The sequence below is a fragment of the Empidonax traillii genome, unplaced genomic scaffold (assembly GCF_003031625.1).
Source record: "Empidonax traillii isolate 1590-97213 ecotype Southwest subspecies unplaced genomic scaffold, ASM303162v1 scaffold54:size2178333, whole genome shotgun sequence".
NCBI lineage: Eukaryota > Metazoa > Chordata > Aves > Passeriformes > Tyrannidae > Empidonax > Empidonax traillii.
The window spans coordinates 631087-649283 of record NW_020955247.1 but is presented as its reverse complement, the minus strand read 5'-3'; the positions used below and the strand labels follow the sequence as shown (position 1 = coordinate 649283).

The 18197-nt window shown below is 36.5% G+C and overlaps 1 protein-coding gene across 1 annotated transcript in view; it reads right to left on the bottom strand.

Annotated features, from left to right (window-relative positions):
- SRFBP1 (serum response factor binding protein 1) overlaps positions 1–18197 on the bottom strand; it is a 67032-nt gene that overhangs the window by 36711 nt on the left and 12124 nt on the right. The window contains exons 2-3 of the mRNA XM_027879331.1: positions 7975–8063; positions 6828–6900 (exon numbers count right to left, since the gene is read on the bottom strand). Coding sequence (XP_027735132.1) covers positions 6828–6900; positions 7975–8063 — 162 coding nt within the window. The remainder of the gene's footprint in view (positions 1–6827; positions 6901–7974; positions 8064–18197) is intronic.

Here is an 18197-nt window from a genome sequence, read left to right as displayed (position 1 = left end):
TTCTTGCAATTTAAGAATTTTTATGTTTGCTAACTAGGAAAATATGTTTCATATTCTACAGCTTTCTTATGCTGAGATTGTTAAGATTGCTCATTTAAGATATTTTAACCCTGCAAGAGAAGCAAACAGGAGACTGACTTGGAAAAACAGTTAAGTATGGAGTTTCTCATTTTAGCATAAATATGAATGTAAGCAATGTATTGATGAAAAGAACTTGAAATTTTATGAAGATTAGGAACAGAACTCAGCCAGTGACTCAGTATACCAACCTGCCTTCTCACTGTTTTAAGAACCATGTCAGAAAAAGGCAATAGGTAGGAATATCCAAGTAAAGCAAGTATACTGATAAGACATTTATGTAGTTTCCTCATGAGGCAATCCTTCACCACTCTTACTAATCAATAAAAAAAGCATTAAATATCTCACCCTTCTCCATTATCTTCAGACTGAGCTGTTGACTCACTTTGCTTTAGCTTAACTTCTGCTCCCATTGTACCTAGAGAGCCCATTCCTGCAGAGCTTCACATTCCTCACTAGCTGAAAATCCATGAGTTTTGTATTTTCTAACTCTGTGTGCATTTAGGCAGTGTCCCTACATTCCTACTGGGCTGTCTCTTCTTGCTTCCACCTTTTGTGGACTTCCTTTCTTTGTCTGGGCTCAGGAACATACTGTTTATCCATGCCTTCTTCTTCGGCATTACATCAAGTGGTCTTCACATTATGTTTCCTGAACTTTCTACTTCAGCCCTGACATAATCTAAGACAGCTGCTAAATGAATATTCAGAGTTAGTTTAACAAAAATAATCTTCCTTGCTAGGGCATACACTACCTAGAAGAACCACACACACACAGTGCCACTGGCAAAGTATGCTTGTGCTGTTGACAGCACAAGCAGCAAATCGTAGTGTTACCTAACAGCACCTGACGTCTTGCACATGTACACCCGAGCAATGTACACATGGATCTATCCACCACTCAAAGCCCCAGGCTTCCTGCAACACTGCAGAGAAATGCATCATGCACGGATAAAAAGTTAGACACTTGCCAAAGCAAGGATCTGAACTGCTCCATTTAAGGAGGGCAGAATGACTTTGAGCTCTACCTCTTCTTCCTACCCTGAAATGGGTCTGTCAATGGCATCTGGCCTACCCCACTGTGAAAGCTGGACCACCTCTGCCACGGTCTATTGTTGAGAAGCATCAAGGACTGTTCCTAAGCTCATTACACTAAACTTTAAGAGCTTTCCATTACTCTTTCAAAAACCATTGTTACAAAGATTCTGTAACATCAAAATGAAAGTCGGCTATTAATATGAAGGAAAACATGCAAGACTGTTGTTGGAAACACAAGCTAGGAGAAAGAAAAAGCAAAACTACACTAAAGTGTGTTAGTCCTCACTCTTATTTAAGACAGTTTTACAGCCATATGTTAGCTGAAACCCAAGCTACAAAAGATGAAAGCATTAACCAAAAAAGAAAACACTACCAGTAGAAAAAAATGATGAACCTTTTCAAAAAAGCCTGGTATTTCAGGATACAAGAATTCCATGCAAAAAGAACTATTTTAAAAGAAGAACCTATCAAGTTCCTTATGGTGACCTACTATAAAAATCATCAGTAACCCAGTCCTGAGTAAAACTCCCTTCTCACCCTTATCACTGTTCCTTTCATGAAATTGGACAATTGCTCTTCCAAGGCCAAAGACTGCGAAAACATTCTTCAGACTGAAGCTCTACCTTTTTAAAACAACTTGGCTTTCAAAATATTAATACTGGAGTTCACACTCAAGTATACTTCTGTTTATATCTTGCTAAAATATAAAGTTGAGAGAAAATTACTTAAAAGCATTATTTATTCCTGTATCTTTCATGCTAAACTCATTATTCAGAGATAAATATTGTGGTTTAAATGTATTAAAAAACCCGCATTGTATTAACTTACCTGTTCCTCCAGTGACAAACTTCAGGAGAGAGATCATATCTTTCTAAGACATTTAACAGTGGTTGTAAACAACTGCTGTTTATTCCTGACAACTGGAAGACATTTGTCCTGCAAGCATTGCAAACTGCCTTTTGTCTGTGTTTCCTTAATGGGCTTCCTCCAAACACAATATTGCTATAGCAACACCTGCCATAATGCCAAGGTTTTCATTGTAAGATAAAGGCAAAAATTACCCCTAAATACATAATAAAGCAATGACAAAGTTATATTAAGACCTAACTTCAGCTAAAAAATGCAAACAATTCAAGACAAGTTATACATTATTAAGAAATCATTAGAAAATCCACTATTTTTGTGTAAAGAAGTTTTCAAAAATATAATAGCTTCCTAAAAATGGTATGAAGTACTCTGTCATGGATAATTAATCCATTTTGACTGACCTGACAAACAACTAAAGAAATTCCTGTAAGTATACACAATTTTACATTTCAAAAAAGTAGTATCATTGTAGAAGGACTAGAAAGGATCATACTGTTCTTTTTTCTCATCTTTCTTGAATTGTTAAATGAATATTTTATAAGTTTTTGGCAAAATGAAAGCTGAACTCAAAAACCAGTTTATTATTCCAATAGCTTTGAGAACTCCTGCAAACAATTAACCCAGTTCCTGCATCCACGTAGCTGGAATTTTTAACTGCTCTCATTTCTCTCAGTGTTTACTTTTGATTGTTGTGCTTCAGATATTTTTAATTGTATTTGAGATATTTTAATCGTATTTGCCAATTAAGTTATTTTAATTATCCAGTTCTAACAGTGTAAATATAAAGAATAAAAAATTAAATGTCACTCTAACAATAATACAACAATATATACTATTTGCAAATTCAAATAACAAGAAGTTTCTTCATACAGTTTTCAGTATATGAAGAACTGTGCATGTATGATTGTGGAAAGCATATTTGAAAAAAAGAGTAGACACAGAACAGTAATCCAAAAAGGAAGCACCTACTACTGTCCCATTCCCAAGAAATAGTATATTTACAGTGAAACCATGTAAGTACTATCTGTTTAAACTCTACTCGAGGACAGGAAGAAAGTATCCCCAAGAGCCAGTGATACAATGAGAGTTATCAAATAATAGCAAGCATTTTGTCTTTCCTATTATATCAGACTGTAGTTGCTAAAGATCCATGGTAGAAGGAGAACTTAAGATCTTGTAAATGAAAGTTCATATTTGTGTCTCATTCAGAAGGATAGTGGCTCTTTCATATGCCCTGCTGAGCTGCAGGCAACCTCTTAGCACTGCATCATCAGGAAACTCTTTTTTTAGTTTTGATTTTCTTTTTGTTTATAGCCTGCATGAAAGATAACAGCTGTTCACAAAGTGGCAGCAGCCATACTCAAATACTGTGTTAACCAAGAAACAAATTCCCCAAGTAAATGAACCAATACAAGACGTTTGTGGGTTTATAGGCAGCTGAACGCAGAAATGTTAATTCTTATGAAAGCAAAGAGTTCTCCCTGATTAGGATTTCAGCCCACTAGATTTTTTTTGTGACTAAAATAAACTTAAGCCATTGCATTAAAAACTTCAGTAAAACAGGCAACCGTGTCAAGGTCCCAGAACTTCTGTCTTTCTTCCCTAAGCTCAAAACAAATTCCCTGTAAAATGGAATCCTCCTCTCATGCCTTCTGAGGTCATCAGAATACATAATGACTTTCACAAAGACTTTTTTGGTGCCAACAGTCCCAAGAAGACTTTTTTTCCTGGTTATGTGATAATGGGAAGGGAGGCCTGGGTCTTGTCTTGACTGATGGAAGAAAAAAACATGTTTAGAAGAAATAGGTGTCTTTTGCAACTGGGAAAAATTCAGGAAAAAAACCTGTACTATCTTCTTTTTTTTTTTTTTCAAATATGCCTTTTCTTCAACATACAGCAAGCCTTCATGCCTCCAACCAATAAAGAATTTCCAGAAGTTGTAAGCAACCATTTCAATAAATCTTTTATTCTGAAAAGACACATACTGTCAGATTCTTGGGTAATATCCACTTTCTGGCTTCAAACCACTTTGGCTGGTGTAGTTATTTTGTTGGTTTTCTGTCTTTTCAATTAGACTGCTTTTTTGCAGTTTGCAGCTCCTCAACACTAATCATTCAGTATGAGAGAAGACAGGCATTTTTTCTTACATAGAACATGTTAGGAGAAGTTCATGGACTTCTTGGTGTAACATGGAAAATGAACAATTGCTATATCCTGCACACAGACAGGCCATCAGTTCTTAAAGGATCTGAATCTCCTCTGACTTGTGTTTGAGATCCATTCAGTGAAACTGTTAGAAGAGAGCTGGCTTGTACTATCCAGACTAAGTTGCAACTTCATTGACCATTTACCATTTCTATTCTGTCCATTCTTTCCTAAAAATTCTAAAATTAAGCAAAGAGGTTTTTATGAACCTTTTGATCGGTCAAAAGGCTGCTGGGAGTGAGGTTATACCAATATAAAATTTTCCACGATCTCAAATAACATTACTGGTTTGTGTGAAAGCTGTCTTTTTACTTTTCCATGCTGAATGAGCAATATTTCTATGCCAACACTAAAAAGCTCTCTTAGTCTAGAAATCAACAGTGGTAAAAAAACATGTAAACAACTAGTGCCTTTCAGGTTGTGATTCATAAGAAACAATAAGTTTTCCTCTGTCTAAGAAACACACTGTAGAGCTAGTACGTGTCTATTTGTTCATGTTTAAAGACTAAAAAACTCCAAGAAACTAATCCTTTTTGCTATTTTATTAATATAACGGTGCCTTGTTTTTAGCAATAAAGACAACTTACAGACCTTATAATTTCAGATAATCAAGTGCATTTACTACCTATATGCCCAAAAAGTGGGAGAGTTTTCACTCTGTCTCAGTTGCTTACTTTGAAGACTCCTCCTTTTCTATAAACTATTTCAAAGCAGAATTTGCCTTCAGCTCTCCAGATTACAAATCTATCCTCCCTTGAAAACCACTCCTAAAGTTACCACTTAAAAGTCCTACATTAACCATCCCAACTGAAGAAACAGCTTGAATGTATTTGGCCAAGTCCTGAGTGTAAGTAGGCTTTAAGATGTCTGCATGAGCCAATCCTGGAAGGAAAAGAACCGTGTGGACAAAACAAAAACTCCTGGTTATGTGTGCAGAATGAATCTCGCAGTGAAACCCTCTCAAGAGCGCTCACAGAAGCCCCATAAAACATGGGCTTGTGAACTCAAAGCTGCAGCACACCTGATTGCTTGATAAATTCTGTTAGAAACTGAGACACATAAATTTGCCATTAAAAAAAAAAAAAAAGAGAGAGAAAGGGGCAAACACAAGGTCAAGTTTAAGACTGATGGCACGTCAGTAAAGCAGAACGCCTCAATATTACTGCCATGATGCCTGAGCAGTGATTTACCCTTTAATATAGTGCTGCCCATTTGCCCCCTTACTAGTTTGTGAGGACTCTTATTTTGGAAGTACTATGTTAAAAACCCATGATTCCACCTGATGAATGTGGCACAAAGCACATCTAAATCGGTCAATGAAGCCTTTCCAGTTATCTTTTTTGGAAGACTAAGATCTGTGCAAGGACAAGGAAAGAAAAGAAGAGACAAACAAACAAAAAATGCCCAAAAAAGCACAATGCGTTAAGTGTGATTTAATCACTACAGTTGTCAAGGAAACAAGGAAACAATCAAATCAGCCACATTGTCTGAAAAAAGTAGTCTTAAAACTAGCCTATGCACTAGCCTATCCAGTCTTAGGGCTGGAATCAAACCTCCTCTTTCAGCACACAATATGATGTACTATAAGTTGAAACTGAGAGATCAGTACAAACCATTACAAAGTTATAAAACTGCTGAAGCATTTTCTGATATGTCATAACATAAAAGATACCAAAACTTGCCGGAGGTGGACCAGAAGAGGCCTACAGTGCGTGGAGAGAGATGAAAAAGCGCTGCAAGGAAGGCTCAGAGGAAGAGATCTCTCTGGAAGATTTCTAGCAACTTCAGCTGTGCAGAACTGCCTGGGAACCAGCTCAACTACAAGGCCGCAGCACTGCAGCCTCAGCAAATTCCCTTGTCCGTGCAACCAGGACAGTTCTTCCATTGTTCCCCCAGCTCTCCCTTCCCCCTAAGTAACCTGACATACTCCACCAGCCTATCCCTCCTAGTCCCCATATCAGTAGCTCTCAGGATTTGATGTTCCTAGCCGGGTTCCTACCCCTATTCCTGAACCTTCTGTGTTCCCCTGTATAAAAGCTGTCTTCTTGTTTCAATAAATGCCATTTTGTGGGTCACATATCTCTCGTGTGTGTATCCTGTCTCCCAACGCAAAATGTGCCACTGGGTCTTGCAGCAGGTTCCCCCATAACCTGCTATAAAAACTGTATCAACTGACACCAAGGCTGAAAATAAAAAAAAAGGTATGACTCAAGCATTACCAGTCTCTTGCAACTAAAATTTCAAACTACTATAAAACTTTGAAGTTGAAAGTAAAATAAAAGTAGCATTATACTTAGAGCTGGGAGAACAGACAATGAGGATACTGTACTGTCAGACACATAAAATGTCTCCCATACTTCCCAGCAGCATAAGAACTTTAATTTCTGTCCTTCAACGGTTGCAGTAAAAACTGAGCAGCACACATCACTAAAAAAATTCATGTTTAGCCTGGAAAGTTCAAGACTCAAGCTGTCACCTTGAGACATGCAAATATTGATAATTTTCTAGCTGTGTTACAGCAATGTCCAAACTGATTCTGAAAATACTTTTAAGTTTCAGTAGTGAAGTTGAAGAAAACAGACAAAGTTTTTAGTTACTAGAATTACTGCCTCTAATATTGAAATACCTAAACATGGCCTTACCTTCATTGCATGGATTTCTTCTATTAATCTCTCCACTCGTTTTTGGTTCTTTAATTTCAAGTCTTCTGAGCCCCTGCAAATGAAGTCTGTCTTTATTAAGAAAACCCAAGCTTTGTTCACTTTATTTCCCTATGGGCTAATACAAAGTAGCAAAATTCCCTTGTTGTCAAACGAACATTTTAGCAGAGAGCCGAACATAACCTAATGCTTTTGCTTCTGAACAGAGAAGAAAATACTGAGGATTTACCAGAACAATATGAACAACAAAATGTTACTGTATTAGAAAATGTATTAGAATTTATTAGATGTCTAGTAGATTATTAATGTATTATTAATTATATCTAATGTATCTAATAGAATGTCTAATACATTAATGTATTAGAAAACTAGAAAAAACACAATTCATATCAACAATAGGAGACACCAATATCTCAAATATATATATATACTTTATATATATTACATATTGCACAATAATACATATATACATTTTTGGATCTATAATATTCAAATATAGAAGTTCATTGGGTTTGCTTTTTATTTTGCACAACTTGCTAAAATTGTGAGAAGAGTAAGCTCAATTTACAATTTGAACACAGTAACAGATGTATCTCATACTATCTCAGATAAGACACATTGTAAACTACTTGGGGTCAGTAATCTTTAAAAACAATCTACAAAACATGGTTTTAACTGTTTATGTAGTACTAATTACTACTAACTATTAAAAATCAATTGTGACCTGTTTATCTATGCCAACTGTAACTACGTTTTGCTACAGAATCTTGAAGACAACTGCAGTGAGAAAACATTGTGTAACACAAGTTCAACAGCAGAATAATCCAAAAGATCAGTTCTGACACTTTTAAAAGTGCTGTGAAAGGTTCTGTGATTCAGATTAGCTTCCAATGCACTAAATCCTATTAAAAAAAATCCTATCAATTCTTCTCTATGAAAATGCTTTTAGTTAGTACTTCTAGTCTATCCAAAATGATGTAAAGACAAGTCAAACAGAATTTATGTATTTTAGTGCCTAAAGTTTTAAGTGTAGTACATTTTTCTTCCACTTCTCCATTTTTTTGGAAAACAATTAAGATGCTGCCTGATTTACAAACACACAAACAAGACCATTGTATTTAAAACTGACTTTTTCAGCTTCAATTTCCCGATGTGTCTGGTTAGTCTGCGAATAGTCAGGACTCTGGCCTTCTTCACATCTTTTCTCATCTTCACAACCTGTCAGAAGTAGGGAAGACATTATGAAGCTTGTTTTCCTAGATTAGTTCCCATACACAATAGATTCATTATATTGACTTAAATTTAAAAATTAGTTCAACAAAATGAACTATTTTTGAGAACAAAGTGCATTCCCTCACATTCCCTCCTAAATCCCAGTTCTAATGAATTCAGATTTCACTTAAAATCAAACTGCTTCCATAAACATCTGAGGAAGAACAACCAACAGTCTAAAAATGTGTCTGAGGTCTAAACAGAAGACAAGACATTCCTAACTAGCCATGCTTTAATATTATTCTTAGAGCTAGACTCAGCTAGAGATTTGAAAAGACTCACCTTTTGCCTTCACTTTGCATATTTTTGTCCCAGTGGAACAGCACTAGTACTTTTCCATTGGTACATAATACCTGGCTAGTATATATACCCTGCACAGAGATCATAAAGATCAGACTATATTAACTTACTTTAAAAAAGAAAAGAAAAAAAAAAAAAAAAAAAAAAAAAAAAAAAAAAAAAAAAAAAAAAAAAAAAAAAAAAAAAAAAAAAGAAAAAAAAAAGGGAAACACATACTTAGCCCACCTGATTATGTTTGTAGCTCAGGTAACTGACACAAGCAAGTTTTTAAGCCCTCAGCTAAACTCAGGAGTGGTTTGACTGAAGGCTGAATTAGCCAGAGCAAAACCATTCCTAGTAAGGGGCACATGCTGATTGGCAGCCTCTCCTCTGCCAGGGAAGGGAAGAATCAGGTGGAGCTGAAAAGTATGGAAGGTGAATTGGGAGGGGAATCACAGGGAGAGCAACGTTACTGTCACTTGCACCAAGAGAAGTGTAAAGGTAAAGGTTTTTGGGACAAGAACAACTGACCAATTTTAGGTCTCCTGTTCCAAAACTGTTACGGACAAAGTCAGTACTTACCTTACTTATCCTAGTGAAAATAACCGTGCACACAGGTCTACTTACAAAGGCATTTCTACTTCAGTTAACAGCAGAAACCATATGCCAAAAAGCACCCAGTGCCAAGTCTCTGCAGCACTGCTCAAGTCTTAACGTGCTAAGGAACAAATCCTACCATTTGCCATCTAGGCATGCAGATATTTCTTTTTTGTAAGACTAAAATTATCACAGCTCTCTATGTTACATCTTCTTCTAAACGGAAGAAAGAAAATAATGCATCTTCTGGTTGAATATCTCTTTGATACTATGTACATTCAATGAGTTTGGAACTTAGATGCAAACTGGGTATGCCTTCTTAGAAAGTGTGGGGAGGCTGGGGGTTTGGTTATTTTATTACCATTAAAAACACCCACAAGCTACAAATGTATTTGAATTTAAATAACTCTTCCTTCCATCTTAGTTACTGTGTATACAAACATGAAGTATATTTAACTTTCTCTCAAAAATATTTTGTCATGTATTTTTTTTTAGAAATATTAATGCAGACACAGTATGTTTCCAGGGCCTACAAGAGCCAAACTCCAGCCTCCCCTGCTGCCAGCCAATGAAGGCTGTATAGACATGAGAGCAGGAATGAGGGAAGGTATTCGCTCTTTGGCAGACTAGGCATATCAATTTATATAATCCAGTCACTTCTTTCACACGGGACAGTATGCATCAACTTGTGTTCTTGGAAGTACTCATAAAGTTCTCAAGAAAGCACTCAGCTCTTTGGGAAAGAAATCAAAAAAGTTTAGCTTCAGATTTGCAGTGTGCCTGTAACAATGGGGCTCAGACCACCAGGGTGGCTGCTAGTCTCAATGTTGCAAAGTGAGAGGTAACTTAGTCTTAAATTAAAAAAAAAACAAAAAAACCCCAAAAAACCCCCAAACCAACAGACAAAACCCCCAACCAATCAACACCACAAAACCCCACCAAGTACAGTCATGACTTTTGAGTAATAATAACAAATATTTATTCATAATAAGGTATTTTTTATAAATAGTTCAAGAAAACACAACAAGAAGTCTTTGCACTGAACCTTAACGCTCAGACTTAACTATGCTTTAAGACCAGGCATAAAGATTTATAATCTACTCAGAGGTTACAGTAAGCACAAAAGAATAAACACAAGCAAAACTCAAACCAAACAATTTCTTCTCTCAATAGAAACACATTTTAAGATTCCTGGAAATTAGGGAAATCTGAAATTGTAAGTAGAAATAACAACTTCAAGGATTTCTCTGAACAAAGAACAAGAGATGCTTCCATTTGGTGAAGACATTTCTTTATTCTGTAGGAAAACACCATGAGACAATTTAGCTGTTGCTAGTTATTAACAGTGCCAAATATCTGTATTTATGAATTGTTAATAATAAATAATGTCAAAGTAAGAATAGATATGGATTACACATAAACTATTATATCTAAAAGAAATCACAGAGGAAATGAACTCACTTTTAAGAAGTAAGCCTAGCTATGGCTATGAACAAAAATCACATGCATTCTGCATTTCCACAGTATACCGTGTTTCTATTACTACAGATCCTAAACAAAGATGAAATACAAAAAAATTACATGACTGCAGGTTTTCCACAAAGAAAGGCACCATCAACCCAAGAGCTTGCAACCTGCAGCAAGGACTGCCACAAAACATGATGTGTACCAGCCAACTGCACACAAACCAGTTCAAGCTATAGGCAGACAGCAGCTGCTGCTGCTGCTTCAAGAAAGGGAAAACGAACAGCACAGCAGCGGATCAGCAGATTAGTAGGAAGACTAGAACTAGAAATTCTCTCCTGCAATTCACCTTTTCCAAGGAGTGTACGTTACTGAGGGGGATTATAACTGGAACCTCTGATTTCAGCACAACCACATTCAACTGTTACTTGGCACAGGGCTCCCAGTCCTCTTTGCTACTCCTGGCAGCATCTGGCAGTAAAATGAGCCCTGATTTGAATGGATGGGTACAAATGACAGGGTACAAAGGAACAAGAAGGTACATATCAAACCAAGGTGGTGACTTCTAGCAAACAATCTATCTAACAAGTGTGTGTTTAAAGGCATCAAAAGAACTGTACTTAACCCAGAATTTACAGCAGAGAAAGGATAAAACTTATAGATTCAGCCACTTTGCCTTCCTATTCCAGGTTAACCCTGAAGGGTTAATAAGCATTCCCAGGGATTTGCCATCTTGTGTGGTAGTCCAATCAGGCTTTCTGAATCCTCAGCATATCCAAGCCCTTCTCATGCCAAGCAGAAGGAATAAAGGGAGAGAAACCAACACATTATTACTTAATTGTACCTTTGATCTCTTAAGTTTCCTTCTAGGTTTTTTTGTTTTGTTTTGTTGTTATGTGGTTGGATTTTTTCCCCCATGAAAATACTTCAGTTAGAACACTGGTATTTCACTCATAGTTACAAATTAATTTCAACTAACAAAAGTCTTGGAAGGGCTGAATCAGTGCCTGAATCAGTGTTAGACTGTCTGGAAAGGGCTTTGGATCACAGACACTATCCTTTTAAATTAATGAGACATGGCTATTGAACATAAAATACAAGACAAGACAAGACACGTTTAATAGAATGTTATTTTAAGAGCCTTCCCTAATTTAGCTGTTTTAAAAAAACTTGTATCAAAATTTTCAAGTTTCTTTAAGAGAAACCTAAGGCATTTTTAGATAAAACAACGCCCCAAAATTAGGTTTTGGTTCCAAAACCCTAAATCACTACAGAACAGTCCTCATATTATAATACATAATGGCCAGTCTTCGCGAACGAAGAACCGGGGAAGGTCTTTCCACCTTCCAGCCTGCGCCTTGGATTTTTTAGGTGAGACACAGTGTGCACGAACTGAGCCCACCCTTTAATCCTGAGGTTCATCTGCCGGGGCCAAGCACGCTTGGACGGTGGCAGCGAGGTCCTCAGGACGTAGATGGATTGCCTTACGGGCTAACGAGCTCATATTAGGGATGGCAACAAAAACACACCAAGGAATGTGGACAAAATGACAGTGTAGGTGCAATATTACATTCGAATTCACATAACTAGTCAAAGGTATTTGCCTTCACATCTTTTCAACAACAGCAGCAAAGTTCTCAAAGGAACATTAAATTAAAATAAAATGTTATACTTGGCCACTTCTGAAACTTGTTTTGAGGTCTGTACAAGCAACATGCCTCCAAACTAAGCTAGTGTTCAGCCAATTAGAAAAAAATAAAATGTGACTAAAGATTTGTAGATGTATCAAGAAAGGTATGTGCCTATTCTGAACTATAGCATCAACTGCACTTGACAAAAAAAAAAAAATCCAGGAGATTATGAGAAGCACTAACATGTTTCTGCCTATGATTCATTTGAGTATATTCTATTCAAAAAGCATCAAAATACTAGAACAACTGTGAAGGAAAAGTAAAAGTGGTACAGTACATGAAATTACCTGAAGGACCCAGAATGTCTTAAATAATTCTTAACTCAAAGTTACTAGAAGTTAACTTAGGCAGTCTGCCCCAGAATGCATGAAAGCCAATAAACCGATGGACACGTCTTTTTCCTCTAAGCAGCCTGAAGCACATACAACTGTTCTTCTTGGGCTTCAGCCCATGAGGTACTGAATATTTTGGTTGTGACCCAATAATGCACTTAAATTATTAAATCCTTAAACAACCAGCACTAGACAGACCAGAATTTCTTCATCTACTTCTGCTTTACGCCAGCACACAGTCTACTCCTAGTTCTAGTACAAGCAACCAGAAAAGACAAATCATTTTGTTCTCAAGTAAGGACACTGCATCTAACCTCACCTAAAAAAACTAATTGTGAGAGTTTATAACATTGTGAAATATCCATAACGTTGAACAAACATACACCCAGAGGTCAAACAGAGGCCTCCAGACTTTTCCCCCAGCATGGTAAAGTCTCTCCCCTATGAAGACTGTCTTCAAGGCCCAGACACAATCGCAAAAATATTTCATTTTACAATTTGAAGATATCACTCGTAAAGCAATGTTCTGTAATTTGACACAGACATGTCCAAATCCACCTTGCAATATGGGGTCTTTTCTATCACTTGATGCCTGGAGAAAAAAGAGGGTAGTTCTGAGCTCACTTTTCCACTTCAGTTTCTTCCTGGGCTCTCCAGCCTAACAGGACTTAACTGTCATGAGCATCACACCTCAGAGTGGGATAAAAAGGAGACAACATCCTGTAAATTCTGTCTCAGGAAAGGGTCTATTTTAAATATAGCTGATCATATTGTATTGACAAATTACCATATACCTGCACCAACTGGGTCTAGTGAATGAACGATAGGAAAAAAATGAAATTGTAGGTACAAGATATACCTCAGTCCTCATGGATTCTCTTAATGCCAAGAACACTCTTGTAGGTTGGACTGAGAGCGTCACACTATTAAGATCAAAATGAGTCAAAGCAAAAGGAAAAAATATTTGTATGTGCCCAAAAGTATGTAATACTTTTTTGATTTTACTGCAATAAAAGATTTACTTTTTAATTCCCTCAAGTTTAATCAGTGCTGGTAAACTAGAAAAGGAAAGTCATTAAAAATACACTAAAATCAGTTGTTTGTACAATAGCTTTTTTAAAAAAGTTTTGCAAATTGCTTAAATTGCACATCAACAAATGTCAAAGCAAGAAATCCAGCTTAAAAAAAAACAAATCAAACAATAAAAAGAAAGTGAAATGTATTTAAGTTGAGTATTCAAGCTCTCTTCAATACAAGAAAAACATGGAACTAAGTAATGTTTCAGTTCTCAATGATCTTCTTTCCTCGTTTTAGGGCACATCAAAAGCATTGGTTTCATTTTATAGTTTCTTGGCAGTCTTCTTACCAAGAAATTACCATGGCAACAGAGTATTCTCAATGTTAATTTTTGGTGCTATCTGGCAACAGCAAGTTTTAAAATTCAAAACACCTGCAGCTGGATCACATATTAGCCAGAACTAACAATAGTACATAATCTTTTGAGTGAATAATCTAAGTGAAAAAATGTTTCTGGAACTTCATTACAAATATTTCTCTCTATTATCTGGAATGCCAACTTGAAAGATCTAATGATTTTTAGATTCCTAGGAAAAGTTAGCAATTGCCAAGTTTCCTTTTTTCTTCTTTACAAAAAAGAATTCCTATATTGCACTATATATTTCATAGATGTCAAAATACGCAGAAATAGGCAATTGTAGACTTAATAGTTTCACATATTTGCATTATGAAAACATCTATGAGTAGGATGGTAAAGGCAACAAGAACAACATAACACACCTGTGTAGAGTATCAGGGTTCAGTTCTGGGTCAGTTTTATACAAAAATATACCACAAAAAAGAACGTATAAGCAAAACAAAACAAGGTGAATTTTCAGCCAGATCAGTTTCCTGAACTGTTTTCCCTTATGGTCACAGGAATATTAGCTAGTTCCAGGGCAAAAGAGAAAAGCAAGAATGTGCAGAAGGAGGCAGAGATGGACTACAATAAACCAGAGTACAATAAACAAGCTACCCCTTTATTTAATTTACAGATCAAATGCCAGATACTGCTAAGGAAGACAGGTTTTTTGTTAGTTTGTACCATACCAATGTGGTGTTAATCTTGCTTTTGCTGTCTTCAGCTACATGCAGCAAACAGGTGTGAATCACATGGATTCAGTTATACTCCCATACATCTAACAAAATGCACAGTTCATGAAATATGAGCAAATTCTTCTGGATTAAACTATTGTACCCTGCTGCTGAAAGCAGGCAGAAGTGCCACCAGCAGCTGGAGGCATCCATAAAGCTTCTCAGGCCTCTGGACACTACCCGCCGTCAAGTTCCCAGAGAGGGTTGCTGAAGATGAATGAAAAAAAGCACACTGCCCACTTGGGCATATTTCCACCTTCCTCTCAGGAAAAGTACCACACATACTTGTTATAAGTTACTGTCAAACCCTTCCTCCACAGTGTGCCCGTGCTGCTTTCTTTGTACTTTCTCAACTGAATCACTGAAATATGAGTTTCTTTATTCAATATAGCACTGTATTTCCTCCTGCATGGAGAACAGTTGTCATTTCTAGCATAATTTCTCCAAGTGGAAACCACAGTGAGTACCATTTTCATCTCAAGGTTTTGCAAAGCAATTCCAAATATCTAAGATAGTTGGGAGGGAGTAACACTAGCCTAGAATTACTTGCTCATTGCCAAAGACCAAAATTTGGATTTACTGCTTCAAAGTCGGTGTCTCACTGCATGGAGTCAGACTCTATGTAGTAGTTCAGAAAGTATTCAAGTCCAGACCAGAATCATGAGCTGGCTAGACACATTTCTAAACCCTACATCAACAGCAGTAGTTGTAAACATCCAGATAAGAAAAACTGTGACACACAAGCCTAAAGATGTGATATTACATTTCATACCTAACCACATGGAAATAAAAATTATACAAGTCTTCCAAAACACAGGACTACCTGAAGGTGATTTCTAACTCTATATTTAATTGATCAGCTGTGTTAGATTTTGAAAACTCCTACCTAGCACTCTGCTAAAAATATTTCCATGGAATGTTGTAGGAGGATATGATCTAGGTAGTCAATACACCAAAGCTCAAATCAATCCCATGTCTCAGATTTCTTAATTAGACCAGACCTCCAGCTAGAAGATACATGTGAATTTCACACCTTCCTTTACAGGAAGACAGTAACAGTAGTAAGAAGAATTATTAGGATGAACACACAAAAATAAATAATGTGAGTGCTGAGGGCTTTTCTCCCTCTTCAAATGATTAACCTTTTAAAACCAGATGAAAAGGAGCACTGCTCCCAAGGTAACATTATGAATCTACGTTATTTGCATAATCTGAAACATAACACCATACCTTGCTGATTCTGTCTCACCACCAACCTGTGTAATTTTTTACATTAATTATATGGGTTGCAAACATGATCCAAACCTGCAGTGTTGAACTGTCATCATGAAAAGAAAATTGTTGCACAACTGGGTAAGACACCATTCCCATAAGTAATACAGAAATGCAACCATAATATTTCCAGTATTAATTTGGAGGTATGGGTGGTGGTGTGATTGCTTTGACTTGGGATTATAATTGTTTTCTCTTTTTCTCCCCCTCCTTTAAGATGCATTATCACATTGCTAGTTCATCTTTTTCTACTTCAAGTAAAATAAGCACCTTTCTGTAAAACTTCATGGTTGTCAAAAAAAGACAGTCAAGGAAGTTCACAAACTTATACCTCTATTCTAAGGATATTTTAAAAAAAAAAACATGGCTCAGGTTAATGCGTAGGTTTTAAAGATTAACCTTCTTTTATCTAGAAAATACTTGAGTAACACTGTTGAGCACTTGCCAACTTTTCACTTTCTACAATTCTCAAACTGCAGTATTACGGTAACCACCGGCAAGCAACCAGAGCTCTCTCTTCTGACTACCTGTTACTAGATCATCAAATGCTTTAAATGCAAGTTAAATTCAATTTGTCTGTCAAGGCCCCAAAGCATGTCAATTAGCCCAACAAGAATGCATGCTGCCCCTCTTTTTGCACTGGTAGAACTGATTTCATACCATTCATGCATTCATTTGTTCTAGCAGTGCTTTGGAAAACACTCACTGACATGATCTGTACCCAGAAAGGTGGTGCAGCTTACGATGGATGTAATAAGTAGGCTGACAAGTAGCATCTGAGCTAACTCAAAGCTTAAGATGGAAATTCTGAAGACTGCCAGGCAAGCTGATTCTTCTATGTATAATTTTGCTTTTCAATAGTTTATTTAGACTTGAAATTTGTTAATCATTACATAAATTTGTAAAACTACTTTTAAGTAACATTGATGTTATGATAAATTACATGCAAAAAAAAAAAATAGAGGGAAACCATATCCTATCCTACATTCAAAACATATTGTGTCATTCGCAAAGCCTAGCCATGATGAAGATGATTGTGTCGTCAACTTACAAGTTCCTCTTCACTTTTTTTTTCCAAAATTTAGATTTTAAAAATTACTTAGTTACTCAGTATTTCAAATTAAGTTTACTTAATGATCATTTTTGCTAAGAGATGATGGCATTGGTCCCCTAAGTCACCATAACTTCAAGAATTGAGTGCCAGTATGCTACAACTTTTCCCAGGTATTCTGAAAGAGTGGAATGTCAAAACTGTACATTCTGAAGTTATATTTATTACCCTGGTTTCTCAGGAAATTAGGTTTGTCAGCATGTTTTTTTTTGTCTGTCAGTATCTCTCTCCAGTAACTTTTGGGCTTATTAAACAGAAATCAAGGTTGACAAAACAGCACAGGCCAGAGCTCCTACACATTTTGTGAAGACTAGCAGCCAAGTAGAAGATAAGAACTAAAATTAGCATGCCTAGCATGGAAGAAATCCACAAGTAGAACTCAAATCTTTTCCATTTTGGCTGCCAAATAGTACGTGCATACTCATTTGCCAGCATGTCTGGCTCCAAACCAGCCACAGAACACCAGTCACATCTCCTGATCGTCCAAACAGGTGGGAAACAGGTCATAAATACAGTTATAGAGAGCACTCAAAGAGAGCAACCCCAAGCATAATAGTCTAAAAACTTGCAGAGACAGAGGAATAACTGAGCATACTCATATGAAGTTTTAAGGAATACTGGCCTCAAAGCTGTAACCTGCCAGGCCTCACTAGTTCTCAGCTTACACGCACAATACATTTTATTCTTACCACATTCTTTGGACTGATGTTTTTAATCTGGTGATTGAAACTTCCAGGGAAATTAGAACCCTGACGATTTGTTGAATGGAATAGAAGAACGAGAAGTTCTTCTGTGCAAGATACCTCATGTAAAAAAGATACTTTTATAGTAACTTCAATTACTCTCGGCCTACAGTAGTCTCAGACACCAAGAGGCCAGGGTAAGAATGGAAAGCCTGTGCAACATTACAGCAGCACAGTATTTGCAAAGGATGTAGTTAGACTCATCCACTTCAAAATTTATATTTCAATGTTATTATACAGTTGTAATTACGCAAGCATAAAAGAAACATTAAGGAAAATTTGTTTTAAGTTCCTTAAACAAGTAAAACAAAGCATCAGCCGAGGACTGATCAAGCTGGAGAAATACCTACTAGATCATTTTTCCACATCCCTATAAATCTGAAGAATAAAAAAAAAATACACTAAATACCACAATTTTTATATTGACCAAAAATATAGGT